Source organism: Buteo buteo, chromosome 12, assembly GCF_964188355.1.
Source record: "Buteo buteo chromosome 12, bButBut1.hap1.1, whole genome shotgun sequence".
In the NCBI taxonomy this organism is placed as follows: Eukaryota; Metazoa; Chordata; class Aves; order Accipitriformes; family Accipitridae; genus Buteo; species Buteo buteo.
Window position 1 is genome coordinate 29944634 of NC_134182.1, and position 20699 is coordinate 29965332.

The 20699-nt window shown below is 38.1% G+C and overlaps 1 protein-coding gene across 1 annotated transcript in view; it reads left to right on the forward strand.

The window, feature by feature from the left end:
* Positions 1-20699, forward strand: part of RGS7 (regulator of G protein signaling 7) — a 278441-nt gene that overhangs the window by 215124 nt on the left and 42618 nt on the right. The window contains exons 7-9 of the mRNA XM_075043197.1: positions 6225-6276; positions 18631-18695; positions 20566-20642. Of these exons, the coding sequence (XP_074899298.1) occupies positions 6225-6276; positions 18631-18695; positions 20566-20642 (194 nt within the window). The remainder of the gene's footprint in view (positions 1-6224; positions 6277-18630; positions 18696-20565; positions 20643-20699) is intronic.

Sequence of the window (20699 nt, forward strand, 5' to 3'; positions counted from 1 at the left end):
GCTGTTTCGTTAGCTCAGATATTATTATTGATTAATTTTATGGTAGGGCCAAAGCAGATCTATTTGTTTTATAACAGGATTGCTCATGATGCATAGCAGCCGCTGCTGCCAATTTGTTTAGTGCGGAATATGTGCTATATTACAGGATTTTGTTTCATATGACTTTATTAACAAGAGGATTATGGATTTCTGTGGTTAGGTTTACCTAATGATATTAGTTTATAATGCAAGAGAACCAGTATGTGTTTGTGTGTGCAAAACCAGTTTTTCCATCAATGGCATTAAGAACCTTGTAACAGCCTGTTTTGTTCGGAATGCTTCAACGGCTCTATGATCGCATGTACAGTGCTAGGTAAGCCTTATTTCTCTAGTTGCTAACTCGTACTGGCTGCTTATTCAAATTACAGATACTATTAAACAAAGTGCCTTAAAAGTGTACTGATAAAAACTGGCAGCATTATTTCTGCCTGAGCTGATAAACAGTATATGACTTTCCCCAAACAGTTCTACGACCCACGTTCCTTCCGGCTATAAGTGGGATGTCATGGCAAAATGACAAATGTTCTTTGTTTAATACTTGTTCATGACGAACTGCTTCACGTTTCCAAGGAAAAGTAAAATTCTTAAGTATGATAATTCCTTCAGACTTTCTACATTTCACAAAAACCCCTTGATATTTCATAATCTTCTCTTTGAAGATGGTAGTGTTGAGGTACAACATGTTATACCACACCCATAACTCTCCTGGGGAAAATCTCCACATACGTAGGGTTCCTAGATCATGAAACAAGGCACATAGGTTGTGTAATGTTTGTGCTATAGGAATATGCGATATTGCAAGGGATGTCATAATTCTTCTACAATGTACTTGGGACCTGTGAGTTGTAACAAATAGTTAGACCAAGCTTTGTTTGCATGGTCCAGGTATAGAGAAGGTAATTTACATGGGCAGAGCCTCCTTGCATTGCTGTGGAGTTTTTTAATAGATCAGATGAGAGCAGGCAGCTTTCTTCTTTGCACACACCTCCTGTTCTCATTCCTGACCACATTCCACGAGACCAGGGATCCTCTTATCAGACTCTTCTTACTTCCTAATCTTTTCTTGTTGAACAAGGCAAATCTTCTTCCCCCAGTCTTCATGAATAATGTCTCTAGCAAACTCTTCTAACGGATTATTAAATATTCGGACCACAAAATTGTGTGGAGACTTTTGAAACAGAAGTGGAAGGATGTAAACTCAGCACATACATTATAGTCACGTGTTACGTGATTAAACTATTTGAAGTCTGTAACATCTAAGGGACAAAGTAAACTTCAGACTGCATTTGTAGGAAAATCGGGTTTTTGGAGTCAAAGGTTCCACAGATTTCGGTCTGAGACCTTGTGCGAGCTCACTGTTGTCTGACTGAAGAGGTGGGGACAATAAATCTCTGTGCAGGTAGGAGCCCATGAGACGCTGGGGCTGAGGACGACTGCGGCCGGGGGCAGTGGGAATGCACACAGAGCATGTCCCTGAAGAGCAGAGACAGGCAAGGGGCTGTCTGGGGCACGCAAGGGCCAGCCTGGACGGGGCGCCTTGATACATGTTTCCCCAGAATCTTAATGTATCATTCTAATAACTGAATTGTACTATCGTGGGAGCCTTCTGATGAAGTTTCTCCCTGGGTCTCTTCTCAGCCAAGAGTGATGTTGCTCAAGATTTACTTTTATTGCTACAATTTATCAAGGGGTATTCCAGTTTATCCAGTGTGCACGACACATGGCAAGGTAGATTAAGACTAGAACTTTATCACTGTTAATACCAAACAACTAGGGAAGAAAATGTGGAATACACCTTTGGGAAAACATCGGTCACTTTAACTGCACACAAGTTTACTGTTGATGGATTTTTTCCATACAATCACAGCATTGCAAAAATCTTTTAATCAGAGACTGATTTTTTTATCATTTTGCATTTTCAGTGTCTAGGGTTTTTTAAAGATTTTTCTTGATTTTTTGGACTTTCTTTCTGTTTAAGTCTTAATCCTGTCCCTTACCACTGGTTTTGTGCCTGGTTTTAGGAGAATTTTCCTTGTCTCTGCACCCACCAATGCCATTTCCTGCTTTGAAAGTGAATAATAGTTATATACTCTTTGAATACAACTATCAGCAGCTGTAGCTGCTTTTGAGCACATATCTTATGGTGAAACCATAATTCTTTACTTGCTGGTAAGAAAGTAAGGTAGGACTTTGCTTTGGTCAAAATACATAACGTCTCATCTAGTAGGGGCTTTACACTGCCAGTGACCTAATATGTTTCTGAAAAATCCAGATGTTAGTAACCTTTAGCTTTTAAGGACTGAGAAATGGATAGTGTATTACAATTGTTCAGTCTACACACTAGATCTAGAAAGATTAGAATACAGAAAATGTCAGCTTTTTCCCTTTTCTGAAAAAGGCAGACCTTCCCCTTGTTGTAGTCTTCTAAGGCTCCTCTGCCTTATGTGATTATTTTTTTTAAATAACTGCCCATGTTTCAAAGGTTACTTGAATGAATATTTTTTCCACTTATAACTTGCCCTTCAGCTAACTTGCACCCCGTTAACCATCATGCAGATAATCCAATACTTTTGATAACTCTTGCCAGTTAGATACTAGATATTATAGAGAGTTAGAGATAGAGGAGAAAGAGAAGTACCAGAGCAAAAATTTCGTCATAATATTTACACATGCATATAACTCACAGTGCTGAGGAACCAGGAGTCATTCTTTAGTTTGGTGCGGCTTTTTTGTTTTCTACAAATAAACACAGTTTACCCACATGAAAACACAATAATTCCTTAAGCTTTCTATGCTGAATTTCATCAGGCCTCTAACCTGAACTGTCTGACCTCATATAATTATTTCTCTTCCTGGTTTTTTTCCCTGTACTTTTCCCTGTAGTCTTATCTTCATGTCAAAATTAATTTTGGGCATGTTGGTGAAGCTGATTGCAGGCAGACTTGAACTTTGTTCCCACTGGGAGTCAGCTGGCTGGAGGCCAACTCCGGCCACGTTGCAGTGCTCGAGCTGATGAGCTGTACTTCTCAGCAGGTCCCATTAAATGCATCCAAGCACCACGCAGGCAGGGTCACGGCTTGCGGTTCAGAGGCAGCTTGTGCCTGCCCAGTTCAGAGCACCAGCAAGGAGAGCTCACGCCTGCATGTCATTCCCTGGGCAGGAAGATCTTTATCTGACCACAGTCTCCCTCCTTCTGGAGACTCAAAAAAGGAAGGCATTTAATAATCTTCTGTACTTATCTGTACTAACTGTTATTTGAACCCCTTTCTTATAATGTTTGCCTTTTGCTGGGGTTTCTTTTGGGCTTACCTTATAACACATTATTGAAGCCTTTTATTATGACTTACCGTGTGCTTTGCTAATTAAAACTCATGTTCTGTTTTAACTTTTCTGCTTTTGTCTCCTTGGCACAGGGAGGCTTAACTCATCCTTAGTAGCACACCCATTAATTTGTGCTTTTTCCATGATCTCTTTTTCCTGTTTATTTGATTGGAGATTGCAAGTGTGGTTACACCGGCCTGTCACTACACTTTCTCTCTAAAGGTACTTGGATGCTTAGCACAGTCTCTTACAACAGCTGCCACCCTCCTTCCATCTCTTTATCCCTCGGTTTACTTTCCCAAGAGACCTCCTGTGTCTGTCCTCTGAGCCTGCTGGCCCTCAAGCTGCTGTGCACATCTTTGCAGAATACCAGTGTCGTCCTGCAGTCACTTTCATTCCAAGTACTACACACCTGCAAAGTCTTGGTCGAGTATTCTCTAATGGAACAAAATCTATTTTATCTGTTTCCTCAAAAGTTTTGTTCAGCTTCGGAAAAGAAAAAGTGTCCTCCGTGCATTTTTACACTTCTCAGCATTGGATTGAACCAAGTCCCTCTGTCGGAAGCAGGTCCTGCCATTGGGACGCACCTTTTTGTCCTTCAGAAAATTCTTGGCCACCTCTGCCTCCTAGTGAGCTAAAGTGGCATTCCACAACATTGAAGATCCTGCCCCCCTTTCCCATATTCTGTGTAGTGCCCCCCCTCCCTCCGCCACTGAGATGTGAGTCCCAATAAAAGTTTAATGTGTTATTTTAACTAATTACTGAAAACAGTGATATCAGATTTATCCTTGATTGATATAATCTCTCTGAGAGCCTCTCAGAACTATTGCTTGCAGTATTCTTGCTCACCAGGGGTAGCTTTTCATTCATGTATGAAACAACAGAGTCCTTCTCTTATATCATAAACACATAGCCGTGAATATATAATATTTCCTCATAGCCTGATGTGAAATGAATGGCAAAAGCAATTTTGGGATTTGCTCAAAATCAGAAGACAGAATTTGATTTTTAATCTCAGCTGGGATAGGAGTATATGTAATTTGTCAGGAGAAAACCTAAGTATACATGAGGAGTTTTAATAGGGAATTTGCAATAAGTATACCCACAATTGGAAAAACCTCTGCCTCTTTACTTGTGAAAGAGCTCTTCCCCTGCACCTTTCTCCAGTCATCCTCCACCATAACTGCTACTCCCTCCTAAATAAAAACTGAGCCCCAGCCAGTTTCAGCTCAGGAGCTGCCTGAGCGGATATGGTTTCTATGTATTTAGTAACTCTCACTGCATCATTTTTCCAGAAGCTCAGCTTGAACCCGTAAACAGAGGTTAAAGTTATTGTTAGAAGGAAAATGATGTAGTTGTGCTTTTCGTCTCCCGAAACACACTTCATGCCTCTAAGGAAGGACTGTTGTCCCTCTCTGAGTTTGAAAAGTGTATGTTTAAATGATGGTGACTTTATGCTTTATATGATTGTTAAATTACTTTTATAGCTTCTTGCTTCTCCAGGATTCACTGAGTGCTGCCATTCATTGTTTAGGAGTTCCTCTGCTTCTTTCCATTTGTGCTTATACTGGTGACTTTGAGTTCAGTGGCACTGTGAAGGAATAGTTGATAGGAGAATGACTTATTGCTGCTCCATTACAGAGCACAAAACAGCTTACAAGGAACACATCTCAGCCTTTGAAATCAGCTTGTGACAGTTTCTTTTTTACCCTTTAACTCATTGCTGTTTCTTGATAAATAGCCAGTTCTAAATTGCTCCTATTACATTTGATGGGTCATTATTACAATAGAGAGAGATTTTTCACAATATATGTCTAATCTGACGGTAGGTGTGAATGTGTCACCCTTCAGCGCTGTTGGTTTCCACATTAACATTAAAACAATTTTGAGGGAAGTGGGCAGCAAGAGAGGTTTCCATTTTTGCAGCTGGGAGAACTTTGAGAAAAAACAATAAGAAACAGAGAGTAAAGCAGAAGTTTCTCCTAAGGAAGCACCTGTGTTTTTAAATACCACCCAGGCCAGTCCACATATTTAATGAGATTAATTAAGCTGCTCAAATAATATATAATTCTCTGTATGTGTGCGTATGTATATATAGATGAATAGGTTATGTATAAAATACTATAATCCTTTACATTTTACCAAAAAGTTATGATTTTAAAAAAATTAAGTTATTTGTATGAAAAATGCCTATATGGTCTTATATTTTTTGTTCGGTCGAAGTGAATTATTTTAACAATACATTTCACAGAGTTTTAATAAGCATAGTATTGAACTAGTTATTGATACTTTTATTGGCTTTCCATTAAAAAAAAAAATCACATTTTAAATCACAACTGGTAAACAATTAGAAAAAGAAACAGACTTCAACAGATGAAAAGAACTTTGATAACTTTGTGAAAACAGGTTGTGTTTAGTGGCATTTTTAAACAAATGACTCCTGGGAAAGGGTATTGAATGTTAATATATACCAATGAAAACTCTCCAAAATCAAGAACTGAATATACTCTAAAGTATCTTCTGTCTTTTCACCTTCTAAAATTGATTCTTCAGGACATGTGAGAGGTATGTTGCTAGGGAAGATGCAAAAGAACCTCACTACCTAGCCTTGTGGTTTTTGTTCCCTTAACTTTAAGAATAGAAAGAACACTTTGTTCTTTTTCAATGCCATTCTGACACTAGTGCAATAAACAAGCGTACAAAAGTAATCTTCTGTTTTGATGCCTATTTCAAAATTGTCAAGTTAACAAATATAATAGATCTACCAAAAATGATACTGGTTTTCAGAGTCAATTAACAATCCAAGGACTGTATAATCTTTGCATTGTCTAACTTGAGTTCCCTACTTTTTGTTTTGTCTGTAGACACCCTATTTTTGGCCATCAAATTGTTGGGAGCCGGAAAACACAGACTATGGTCAGTGTAGAAATCTTTCTTGTTTCTTTTGGGAAATATGTATTGTATGAATGAACACATCATTGCAGTCTGTCTTGTTTAATCATCCCACTGTTAAAAACATAATTATATGTCATGTAATTCCTGTGCAAGAATTGCTGATATTGAAATGAATGTGGTGTTACCTTTTTCAAAGTTTATTAAAAGTTTATTAAAGTCAGATTTGGAGTTGATCTGAGGCGGGGAGGGGGGGAAGCCTCAAAATTCATCAAAACCTACCTTGCTGTTTACATCTTCTGTTTGCTCCAGGAAATGTAATTATTTACAGTGACAAAGTCTCAGTGAGGCAGAAGACACTTTATTGATGGTTGTGCGGTAGTTATTCTCAGATTCAGAGCTAAAGATATGCCTAGTTTAGATCTCTTATTTCTGATATACACTGTGTGGAAAATTATTTATTATGGAAACCAATATGGTTCTAATATGAACTATATTAGAAAATACCTTGTTTATTTGCCTGTTTGGGGGGGGGGGGGCGGTATTCATAAATTACACATTGTAATTACTGATGTGTGCTTAGACGGGAAAATCTGAAGATAATAGAAAGCAAAGTATTACAAAAAAAGTCATTAAAAATTATAACTAAAGTTAGGTCCTTCTGTACACCAAATAGTGACCTAATTTTTAAAGAAAATGGATTATCTATGAGCAGTCTCCTGTTCATTCTAATCCAGACTGTAAGTAATCAGGTCATGTGAAGACCAGGTCACTTATTTAGGTAACTAAACATGTACATGATAGCTTACCTTTTCAAAAACTCAGACTTTGAAAGTTTGTATTTACAGCTTTTCAGAAATTTAAATGCATGTTCATTTGTAATATGGATTCAATCTCAGCCCTCGGGAACTGAAGACTGCAGGGATGGGTGGTTCCAATAGACACTTCCACTCTTTCTGCAGTGGACAGTTTAATTTCAAATACATTGCTAAGTAAAGCAATTTCAAGCTGAGACTCTCAGCAGAGCTGAGTGCCTCCAAGATAGAGTTTGAAAATGGTGACAGTTTCCTCATCCTATAGAAGGAGAAAAATGTTCATCTTTCCTTAAAATACTGAGATTTCAAGATGTCCGACAAATGTTATTGAAAGCTACAAAGGAGGAGTAATTCACCACACCTGAGTGATTAGCCACTCCATATGAGGAAATTAGTCACTGAAGGAGAAATGCTTGATTTACTTCTTATTACAATGTTTTTTCCTTTCCTTGAAAGTGTTATTTGCTTTTCTCAGAGGGGCACTTCAGTATAGTCTCCTAATAAGTTAAAGATCAGAAAGTAATTTACTGTGGTTTTAAGAGACATTGAGTTGTTCAGCTGTAATGTGTATTACACTACCAGGGGGATTTTAATAAATAAATATATGCTTAACTTGAGATCAGGCTGAGAAGTTTCTATTAATATCCTTTAATCTAAATAAGGAGACACTAACTTTCTAGTCACAGCTGACCCCTGGATTGGGCAGTGAGTTACATACCTTAGTCAGTAAACAGAAATCCTATATAATCTGTCCTGGTTTTGCACGCCAGAAATAAAGAGTTAAACTTGGGATCACTTTCTTCATCACACGGGGAGGTGCCTTTGTTGAACAGTAAACGTACTCATTTGAGAGCTTTTGAAATTTAGATATAAGACCTGTAAAATATGTTCCAGTTGGTGAATTTAAGCTCTTCTGTTGCAGAGAGGTGAAGGAAGGGAAAGCCCCAACCCTGCCATCTCATTGCTCCTTCTGAGTCATGAGCCAAAGGTACAAGCCTGTAAGAAACCCACCCTCAGCTCCCCCATGCGCCAGGGTCAGAGCATCACACTAGATCTACCTAAGGTGGCCGTGTGTCACCAGAATTGGCTGATGCTAGATCATTCGCAGGAAAACAAATTTTTGAGACACCTTTTCAATAGTGTTCTTATTACGTTAACATCTTCCAGTCCCCGAAATTAGCTTTTGCCTTGTGGCCTGAGGATTTTTTTCCACTACCTTTCTATTAATATAAAGAGAGGGCAGATAAGGGGAGAACTGACTACAGCTGCTTGCAAAAAGGATCACATAACTGTTGTAAACAGTGGTCATCAGAGGAATACAGAAAAATCAAACAGATAATATTCATGAATCCAAAATAAATCTAAAGTAGAATTGAAACAATTTGAGGATATTAAAGGATAAATTCCACATCAAATACACTCCAAAGAGGTTTTGCAGATTTTTACAGGAATTCTGTTGCTTCCTAGAAAATATAATAAATAGAATTTATGTTAGTACGGATATGCAAACGCATATCATACTTGTATTATGGTGCTGTGCAGTGCTTCCATTTTCATGGACTTGTCCCGAACAGGCTTGAAACTGCACCTCCTAAAACTAGTGACTGGCAAACATTAGGAGTCTCTCAAGGCCAACAAGAAGTAGGCTTTCTCTGTAGTCTTCCTTTATCAAAGGTATTAACAAAGCAAACCACTTTCTTTGGCATTGACCTAATTTACAAGTCTTTGAAAACACACTACAATTTTAATTTAATTTAAAAATTACTCCCAACCATTTACCATTACTCACCCATAGCTGGGCTACTGTCCAGAATGTAGCATATTGCCAGAAAAATAATTAATCTTAAACTAGAAATTAAATGAGATTGAGATACTGCATGTGTTAGTTTATTACCAGAGCTAACTCAGAAACAAATAATCTTTATGTCTTTGTATAACATGTTAATATCTTCTCTAAAACATAATTTCTTGTTCCACGTGAGCTTGTAATATCAAATATTTTCTTTAAAAAAGATTTATCTGAAGAAAATATGAAGGAGACATGAAAACAGAATCTTCCAAAATGTCAGGAAACTGCAGACCCATTCTCATAATAAAGCTACAGTGCAGTGCTATGTCTTGGTGGCAAAAAAAAAGGGCTTGGATTAATTTATTGAATGTCAAAGTGGAATCATGCAGCCTTTGGTTTTGTTTATAGCTATCAAAATATTGACCATCTGATCATTCTGAGGTTACTAGGAAACTGTTAATTTTCACAAAGTGCTGAAAATCTCCCTCCCTTTTTCTTGAAAATTTTGCTATAAGAGATGCCTCAAACTGCAAATAATTTCTAAAAAGGCAAGTTCTTAGGTTCCATCTGTTGAAGATACCTGGTTTAATGCCATATGTCTTGAAGTCCACCCATGTGGGACATGTTGTTTTGTGTAGAATCCCATTGGTTTCAGTGGGATTTTATTAATGAAAAGAAGTATGCATAATAGTAATAATAATGATGATGATGATAATTTTTAAGGCCAGTGTAGTTCAAATCACTTTGCATTTCCTTTGAGTTAAGTCATGTTCCTGAATTATGATTTGGTTTTGTGACAAATAGAATTGGATCTCAGTTCAGAAAACTGGCTCCAGAAATGAAGACAGCTAATGGCTGAGCACGTGACCTACCTGTAATCATCTACTCTTTTCTTACAGATGTAATTTTGTAACTGACAGAATTTTTTCTGGCAGATTAAAACCAGTTCATATCATTAAGAATTAATCAAATATGGAGACTTGTTAAGTCCATTGCATCTCAGAAAGGGGAAATATAATGCCACATATGAAATTCTTATTCCATGTGCATTTGGCCTCAGTTCACATGGGATCTGTCAGGTTCTTTTGGCAGCTTAGTGTCTCACAGCTGTTGCAAATTTGAGGAATTTAGTTCCTTACTGTTCTCTTTTTTTGAATGAGATAAATAAAAACTATGAAATGTTAGGGAAAAATTCCATTCACAACAAAATAGCAATTATTTTTGTGTTTGAAAAGCTCAAGCCTAACCCTAAGCAAACAAATGAACATAGTTGTGACAACGTAAGAGGCTTATAAGAACATCAGATGTATAAGATATGAAGAATTAGTAAGTTTTACTCATTTTCTCTAGTGCACTTTTGTTGATGGTTAGACTCAAAAGCATCTGTGACAGAGACCTTTTCTTACAGTTAACTGCATATTAAAAACAGAAGTATGTTTAAAGGAGAATAAAATTTTGAAAGTACCACAGTCGCTTATAGTGTTAAGGAGGTTTGGACTAATACTAGAAGATAAGAGTCAGCCGCATCTGTACAGTTGCAAGAGGATGCTGTTTCAGCCTTGTAATTTTTTGTGTGTACATTTCTCCCAAATGAGTTAAAAATGGAGGAGGATTGCAGAATCTTGATAGGTTATGGAGAACACGGTAAATAACTGATAATGCAACATGAGTTAAGAGCACATGACCGTGTGATCTGTAAATGATGCTAAATGAGACAATTTTTCTATATATTCAAAGCAAATTCTTAAATTCTGCTACTGTGAAGAAGGACAAGTTTTGAAAATATACATATTTTCAGTAGCCTTCCAGGTAAAGTCATGCACTGTAAAGGCAATCTTCTAGGAAATTAGAGCACTTACAGGGAAAAAAAAAAAGCACTTTAATTAATTGCTCCCTTTAAAAGTGTAAGCTCCCTGTCTGGATAAGTGCTGCCTGTAAACTTCCCTGGCAGTTCTATAGATATTCATGACTTATCCAGTCTGAGTTACAGTAAGATAAGGAATTAATCTACTTTTGCTATGTGAAAGTTGTTGTCTCGTAGCTGTTGTTCTCCAGCATTTTTATGAAAGCAAAAGTCTGTCCTTTCTAAATTTTCTTGATAATCAGCTACAAGTCAGTCCATACAAAACTTCCTTCCTAATGATACCTTCTTATTGCTTAAGAGTAAACTGACAGAGACCTCTCTGTGTTCAGCCTTTGCTGCTCCATTCTGAACATGAGCCATTGCACCTGGCTCATCTGCCTCTCCTCTGCCAAACTTGCAGTCATGCTAGAGAGTACATAGTGCACAAAAAGTAATTGCAATAATGTATCATGTTTTTCACATATTGAAAATTTTTGTCTAATTTTCTCTCTAGAGTTTGTTGCCTGCTTATTTTATGTGCCTAGCTTCAAATCCCTCTATGAAAATTTGATTAGTTCAGGAATTTCTCTCCCATTCGTCTTGCTGCACCCTTTTCTATGGAGTAACTGGCAGAAGGAGAATTGTACAGAGGACGCATTATATACTTTCTTTGCTCAGATGCTCAGGCAGGATTCCCTTGGCAACAGCTTATTAGTAAGCGATTTGTGTTTGAGAAATACTAAGCTCTATTGCTTACCTGAACTCTGCTGGAAAACTGCATGTGCTCAGCATCTGTGGAAATCAATCCATAAATATGAGTCAGTAGCTTGGGGCAAAACTGGTAGCAGAGTAGGATTTTCTTCAATAAAAACTGTCAGATATGAATAAAAATTTATTTGTTAAAATTTATGCTGTAAGAATGAGGAGAAATTTACCAGTATAGTGTAAATAGTTTCTGGAGAGCTCTACAGTTCTATAAGCTTGAATCTTGATGCCCAGTTCCCATTTTTTCAATAGCTAGCGTCAGCCAGAGTGTGTCAGCAATGACTCCTGCAAGCAATCCTCTTAGGTCCTTAATAGAGATCCCTCCTTTAAGGACCTGTCTCAAAAATTTCTGGATTTCTATGTGTAGTAAGAAACAGACTCTTTCCACAAGACTCACATAATGTACTAAATTGTTGCTAAGACTGCGTTGTGGCTCCTTAAGTGAGGGATTTTGCTTTGAGAAACTACATATACAGAATACATTGACTAAGATCCTCGTGACAGGCCTAAGTGAGGAGTACAGTCTATCAAGGAGAATAGTGCCTCAAGAAAATGTGGCTGGGCCCAGTGCTTGCTATGCATAAAATTTAATCTGAGCAGAACCGAATCAAATGAGCTTTAGAAAAGAGACTTGCATTAGCAGAAAGACGGAAAAGGTGACCTAGAAGATTTTTTTCCACTCTGAATTTGTATGCCATTATGTTTCTCTGCAGAGCTACATAATTCACTCATTAGGAGCTATCTCTGTCATATAAATGATGAAAAGGAAGTCTCACTTCAACAAGCATGTCCTGAATTTTGTTCTGATCCTTGCTAATTCTGACATTGACAAACCACCGCAGCAAGGGTTCTGTAAGCAGGAGGCATTTCCTGAAAAGGCTTTCCAGTCAGCTCACCACTTCAGAGTTTTGTATTTACCTGAATTATTCTTCCCATGAATGTGTAACTTATTTCCATAATACGTGAAGCATGGAAAATGTGTTTGGCCAATGCATTTGTATGCACGCGTATGAAAAGGTAACTGACCCAAGTAGATGTTTTCTGCAGCATTATTTTAAAAGCATTGCTTTAAAAGCATTGATAATCTGCATCTAGGTCCCCTATAAAGAGAGATAAAATCCCTTATCAGAATAAGTTCTGAGATTTATAAACATAACTCATAATTTTCAGAATTGCTTTCAAATTACTGTGTTGAGTAAAGTAAATAGGTTTGTCTGTTCCATTATCAATATGGAAATCAGAGCTTTCAGGCCATGAAGGGAGCAATGCCAACAAATGCTTTTTTCTGCAGTCATGCAGTCTTGCCACTGATAGTCCTTTACAGGTGGGCACTGAGTAATTGCCCACTTTGTCAATTAATGGCCACCTTCTGATGCCATCCCTGTAGCTGATTTTTGCAGTTTAAAAGAAAATACTCTCTATCTTCTGACACCCTCAGCCTTGTCTTGGATTGTACATGCCCTAAGTGGCTTCTATGCAAAATCAGCGTATTTGGATTTGTTGCATCTCTTCTTCTTAGAAGCTTTTTATCAAGTGCATTTGAGTCCCCCTTAAATCTGAGAGCCTTAAGAGGAGGTAGAAAGCTTTTTTTTTTTTGGTGCCAAAGCAGGGTGTTAAATTCTTGAATGCAAATTTAAAGCTTTATTATAACATAAGGAAGTATGAAATAATTCAATAGATGCAATTTTAAATTAATTTGACAACAGGATATTCTTTATCTGATCCCATAGTTTATGTAGCTTGGGTGACCTCTTTTCCATACCTCTTTTTGTCACCTTGCAGGACTTTCCCAGGCCAACGTCATCTGGGGACTTATGTGTTGAAGATGAATTTGCCTTTCTCTAATTCTTAAGCTTTCTGGTAGTTTGAAATTTGGTTTCTTTCTTGCCCTTGGTTTATGTAAGAAAGTCCATCTAAATCTATAATGAAATTGCATTCCTTAAATGTTATAGAAATAGTGTGATGAAAGAGTAAAAAGTAGAGAAAGAGAGGAGTGTTTCAGAAGTTACGGTTTTAACCATTTGGCAATTTAGTGCACATAAGCTATCATGGTCTTCCTTCTAACTTAATGTTATTAACACTTACTAAAAAGTGTAGTTCTTTTATAGATACATGAGGCTGATTGGTGACCCCTTTGTCCACCTAAATGTTGTCACCTTTTTTCCAAGACTAAGGGAAATTCAATAGATGTTGCAAAGAGCAAAAATTACTTTTTTTTTTTTTATTGAGTAAAAGCAGAGGTGACCTAAAGATGATACAAATAGCCCTAGAAATCCTGATGTTCAAATAAGATAGTTGATTTCATTTTCTCCATCCTGCAGTTATGTTCTGTGCTGATTGTCCTGTAATTCTCCATCTGACGCAGGCACTCGCATAGGCAGGGAAGACTTCTGTCTGCCCACAGGGCACTTTGAAACCCTTAGACCTTGCAGTACTTTCTATTTTCTTTGCTCTTTAAACACTGACTAAGCATGTACACATGGACTCCGAAAACAGAGTTTAGACTCACAGAGAGTATAAATTTAATCTGGCCTCGCTGGAGATAATGAGTGTTCACTGAAAGCTATGCCCACCATCTGGGGCTGAATCAAGCTGTAACCACTGGCACTGGGACAATTGTATAAGGACTTTAAGTTTGTGTACATGCTGGTGGATGTGTAGGTGGCAATACTCGTGGTCTTCAGAGGCCCAGTTGTATTTCTGCTGAATTCAGCTGAGGCTTTTTCTCTGCTGTGGTGATAGGGAAGATTTAGCCCATTTAGCAACAAGCTTAAATTCCCCAGTTAACTTTTTGGTGAAAGCTCTGTTGTATTTTTTTTCAGTAAGTGTGTGTAACATAATGTGTACTTAGTCCAGTTTCTAGAATGCAACCCGTCATTATCACCATGATCTTATTTAAAGAAAAAAATCTATAGAGGTTTCTTAGGAGCTTTCAAGTACAAGTGAACAGTCAAGAATAGGAAACAAAGGTAGCTAACCATGAAAATGGGTTATTTTGGGTGTAACAGCTTAAAAAATTGCAAGAGGGAAAACCCAGACACCCTCTTCATGCAACTCTTACTACAACACTTTGCAATCTCACTTTAAACTCTCACATTGCCCACATTTTATGAATGCCTGAACAGAATTTTCAAGAGCGAGTGGTCCATATTTACTGCACAGCTACCAAAGTGTGTTTTCATACTGGTTTGCAGTTCAAATGTCCATTTATATGTATCACTGACCATCTTTCATTATGAAATGTTGTGTATTAATATTGCCTTTAAAATTATTGGCAAATCTGTTTTCTCATGATAATCAGTCACTTCGAAAGCTCAAGCTATAACATCTAATATATAATTCACTTTAGTGGAGGCAATTATGTTGATTGCAAAATCCATCAGAATACACTGGCTCTAAAAATAAGAGTGTATGTGGCAGTCCATATTTAGCAAATTGAGGTTATTAATCAGACCCTGTACCCTGCTTATCATTCATCTGTATGTTAAGCATTTTTCAGCACCCTTGTCAGGGAGCGGCAAGAGAGGGCAGCTCTTCAAGGGAAGGTAAGCAAGAACTGAGGGTGGCAACAGTGGAGGCAGGAGCAATGGCCTCACCAACAAAGTCTCAAGTAGCCAGGAAGGTCCAAGGTCAAGCCAGGAAGCCAGGGCAGCATTGGTAACTTACAGGGCTGGTTAGGTGCGTATCTACAACGCAGTTCAAGCCAGGGCCAGGGGAAGGAGCTGGGCTTAAGCACAGGTCCTGGGCACAGGAGGCCTCGGTGGAGACCCTGGATGGGCTGCTCAGGGCAATTACATCTCCTTGGTGTACTGAGGGCCCGGACCAGGGCCTTTGGGGTGTAGATAAATAGAAAAATAGAGAGGGAAACAGAGGAGCTTTTAGTTGGAGACCCTTACTGCAGATCGTACTTCTGTATGAAGCTGTATGAAGCAGTGTAAAAACACTGACAGCTCATACAAACCATGGGATTAGAAAAGCAGACACTGTCATGCTCTGAAATGCTGAGGGCTCATGACTCTGCTTTGGGAGGGAACCTGACTGACATCCTCCCCAGATGCTCAGGGTCAGGCTACTGGACACATGCAGTTATTTCACACATGTTTTGGTGCAGAAAAGGAGTGTCACCTGAGAAAGATGGGAGTATCCGCTATTTCAGATCTCATTGCTCTAAAAGTCAAAAGAACAAAACCTCATTTCTCTGTGTCTTCAAATGTTCTGGCTGAAAATGAGAGCGATTTTCACATTCTTCTTGCTTTCTAACATGCTAGCAAATTTTCTTATGGGCAAGCCAAAGAATATGATACCAAGAATGTGAACTGATGAAGTCAAATTCCTGAGCTGCTGCCAGCTTCTTGTGTGACTACAAGTAGCTCTTAAATAGATCCTCAAACATGCACGTCTATTGTTGGGATATAATTGTTATTGATGATATTGTTGGATGTAATTGTTAGCATGTAGCAATGGCAGTAAATTGAATCAAAGAGTAGGAATGTTCTTTAGGACTATTTTCTTCTACACTAGTGGATATGTCATATTTCCCAAATTACTAAATCTTTCTTGGGCATATTCTGCTTTATCCCTACTGGCACATAGAAACATTTCTGACATAATGTATCTAAGCCCCAGGTTTTATAACCTTTAGGCTCCAGAAGGGGAGGGGATCTGTATATTCCAGAGAAAAAAGGTCTAAGGGATGAACATGATTTTTTGAGTCTTGGCTAAGATATGCTTATAATGAAAAACAAATGTTCTTATATGGACTATTTGCTATGGAGTTGGAGCAAAACGGGTCATTACACAAAGCCTGCAGGGAAAATCCTGCAGTACAGTCACACAGTGAAGACAGAGTTTTCTTAGACACAGTATTAGATTAATAGTGTAGCCAGCTAATTTCTTTCTCCTGCTCCTGGTGACCTGGTGGATGTTTTGCCAGTGCTGAGAACTCTGTGATTGGAAGATGCTTTTTTGTTAAAACCTATCCTGACAGAAAGATGGACAGCCAGCCACCTCTGCAACAACAATTTTTGTTGAAGGTAGCGGGAGATGCTAATCCTAAAATATACCCAAAATGGGACTCAAGGAAGTGCTAAGCTAACTAAAGGTGCCTATACAGGGACCATGAGAATGTGGTTTGCAGGGGTTTAATCAAGTACAGAGAGCAGAGTTTGTTTTGTTTCTGTTCAGATGGTATTAGATTGGTTGGACCAGACAAAATTTGACCCCTGGAATTCTCAGAACTGTCTACAAATTTCTATTAAATATGCATTTTATTGCTAATATTTTCAAGGGGTTTAGGAATTTTTTTTTTCATGTTCAATGAAATAACCGATTTTGAAGGAAAAGAGAGGAAAATACTTCCCTGTAAATGGAGCTAAATGACAAAGACTGTCTGTCTCCTCAGTATTCCCTTACCACTGTACTGATTGTGGATGCAACCTAGGTACAAAGGGTCCAGAATTCATCCCCTCATCTTTTTGTGACATTTCAGCATGCATGCCAATGCATTAGTGTAAGTGTATACTAATATTAAAATGCATGGAAACTGAGGCTATAGAAACTGTTCATCTGCTATAGTTGGTGTGTAACGTGGATTTGTGTCTGTATTTGTAGATGCTGTAGATGCAGAAATTGCTTTGGAACCACAGGGGATATGGGAGTGCAGGGAGTAGAGAAGAGACCATGGCTTCTTATAGGAGTGGAAAGTGAAAAAGTATGAAAGAATATAGACCAGATAACACACACAAAATGAAGACGGGGGAAAGACAAAAACTGCATTAAAATCTAACTTCATTTTACATCAAGTAACACCTGTAACTGCAGCTGGAGTTATTAGAAGTGCTTGTCATTAGTTCCACTGAAATAGCATCCACTGGAATGGGTTTGCATGCATTTGCATGTGACTTGTCAGAAATAAATGTTTTCATGGAATTGTAAAATATAATCCGTTTGACTATCTTAAAAATCAAAGCTATATGTAAGATGAGCACTTCCTTCTTCCTAGTGATTGCAAGAGTTAGGCTCCTATGTGAAGCTGTTCCTCTTTACTTGTAGTGGACAAGCTGGCAGTCAGGAAGCAAGAACATTCCTAACCACAACCAGTAAATATGGGCTCTTTTTGCTGATCATAGAGACCACAGATAAGTTAAGGTTTTCTTACCTGCACTGATCAAAAGATTCCTCCATCTCACACATGAGAAGGTGCTCTGAAGTAATGAAGTGGGTAAATATTGCACAGTAAGGAATTGTGCTGCACTCATCCTCTTACTGGTGGGGGAAGCTGTACAATATTCAGAGTTGATGTGAAGTATTTGTTGCTACATGAAGTCTATTGGAAATGTACTTCATTTAGGGGTAGTGGAGTGCACAAAGAATTCAGGATCAAGCAACATGATGTAAACCACTGTGCTGCTTATGTAGTCTTAAGTTTCATTTTCATCCCTGCATCCTTTCAGTATTTAGCTGTCAGCATTCCATTTTATTAGCTAGGATTCTGCTCTGTCTGAATGAGGTGGAGACAGAATAGCTCTGCTGAAGGATTTTGGATCCAGAAAATAAATGAAAGAATTTTTTTTCTCATTATTTCTAACACATAATACACTTTTTTCTTTTTTTTTTTTTTTGCCTCCTATTTTCTGTTTTAAATATTGGTTATAGCAGACTAATCTGTATGAGACTTGAATTTTATCTAGAATTAATTTTTAGCTAAAATCTTCTTAGGTTGAAATTTTGTGATTTCTAAATATAAAGTAAAAATAAATAAAACCTTGTATACATGTTCTTACAAACTTATTTGACTAATACAGTAGCAGTTCCTAATAAAATTCTTATGCAGTATGAGTTAAACACACAGTTTAAAAAATGTTTTTGCCATTTTTTCTTTAATGTGCTAGTTCCCTGGCCATTGAACAACCTCACCCTGAGTATCTCATGCATTTTGTATATGATGTCTGTTGCATAAAGTGGATTTTATAATTATTTAATGAATCTCTGTATCTGACCCATCATTTTAGTTACAATACTGGTAGCATTGATCCTGTGTTTAAAGCTTTTTAGCATAGAGGCTGAAATCAAAACAAAAAAAAAAGCTAGCAGTAAAATAGAGATGAAGATTTCTGGTCTGCTGCGTTTGTGAGATAGTAGCAATTTGTGTTATTTTATTGTTCCAGCCGTTTACCTCTGCAAGCGGACAATGCAAAACAAAGCAAGGCTAGAGCTAGCAGACTATGAAGCTGTAAGTACCTGGGGAAAAGTAAATATCTCTGCTGGGCCTAATGAGCATGCAAAATAATGTTAAGCATGAGAACTATAGGCATTATTTGTGAAAATTTATTAGTTATCCGCTTTTGCCAGCATGTGGGACTGACAGCGCTCAGTAGTCATACATGCTGTTTGAGAGACTGTAGTGAAGGCTAGCTGGGCAAAAATTGAGATTTTGGTCCACCTGTAATCTTACTCCACTCTGATCATCATGCCAGGATCAGAAATAACTGGTCACAAATCCCAGATACTCCACGAGTGTTTGAAAGCAATTGTACTCTACACCATGTAAGGTTTGAATGAAGGATCTCTGGCAGCATTTTCAAAAGCAGTTGGTAGCTGTAGAAATATAAATCTCATTCTTTAAAGTGATGCTGGTGCTTGAGCCCTTGTCCCATGAGTTAGATGAGAGGCAAAGAGTGTCAGACTAGAGGCACTTCGCACTCCCTGAAAGTTGTGCTGTGCCCCAAGCAAGGCAAGATAATTGGGGCCAGGAAGAGCCGGAAGAAGAGGGAGCTTGATTAGCCGATGAGGATGGCACTCGCTGAGGAGAGAGATGTCTTGAATTCCATCCCTATCCCCCCAAGAGCTCCTGAATTTTTCATGAAAATGTCAACATAAAATTCATGAACAGCCCGGCTCTGCACTGAAAGCTGTCCAGCTGTGCTACTGTGACATGATAGCAGGATAGTCAGCCAGGCCTCTCAACATGCCAAATACTCCAGCCGCAGCACCATGCTGACACACTTTATTGCTTCTTCTGGCACAAGCTTGCTTTTCAGTGTACTGCACTGTGGGGTATGCATAATTTTATACTTACATGCCTTAGAAAATTCACCTCCAGTTTACAATCCACAAGAGCCTTTACTGGTATTGACAAGATCTCTAGAAAGTCTCCTCTTCAATCTCTGCAGTCTTTATTTTCAATAAGTATATCACAGAGGTGCATTTGCAATGCATAGAAATACAGTTAAAGCAACGTTTTTTGTTAGGAAGTTTACAGACAATTTTTCACTTAGTCTCAGTAAAAGCAGTGCATGAAGGTAACTGGGGTCTTTTTGGAGGAAGATGAGAACCTCAGCTTTCTTCATGTTAAGACTGTATACTGCTGCCATTTAAGCTGGCAGGGGAGAGATTGGAAAAGCTCTGTTACAGACAGTGAAGCTGTTCCAGCCTCACTGGAGGAAAGAATTCTGCCGAGATTTTGTAAATCTTCTTCCTGTTATTATTAGTAGGCTGTAGGATATATACATTTCCTGTACAGTAGTGAAGATCTATAGTCTGCATTTTTTTAAAATGAGGATAGTTGTGGAGGTCTTGGAAGATTCCTATACTACCAAAATATTGATAGCTTCTTATTGTTGTATTTCAAATAAACTGATAGGCAGCCAACATTGTTCAATCCAAACCATTTGTATAGATGACTGGTGGGAATTGTCATGTGGATCATCCAGTATGGAAAGTATGGCTGTTATCTTTCAGTGTTGGTACTTTCAAAACAGGAATGCTTCTTTGTATTATTACAAAATTAGTCAGCCAGCACCTACTACATGAAAATGCTTCAGAAATCCTGTGTTCTGCTGAAGGTTGCACGCACTCGTGTCATCAGAGTTTCAAAACTAAAATAGTCAGGGCATTCAAAAGTAGATAGATCTAGTATTCCATCTTCTTTGGTGTCAAGCAAAGACTTTATTTCAGATAAGTAAGGTATATTTACACTGGCACGGTTATCATGACTTGTATTGCACCTGGGGGGTCAAGGGGAGGAGGGAAATATAAGCTAAAAGCTATTAAATAGTAAATAACTTACAACCTAACCCACTAAAATTGTGATGTATTTTCAGGAGAGTTTGGCCAGGCTACAGCGAGCATTTGCTCGGAAATGGGAGTTTATTTTTATGCAAGCTGAAGCACAAGCAAAGTAAGTTGCTTCGAAGGCGAGTTTTGGTTTTCAATGCTTTTTGAAGGGAGAGGGGGA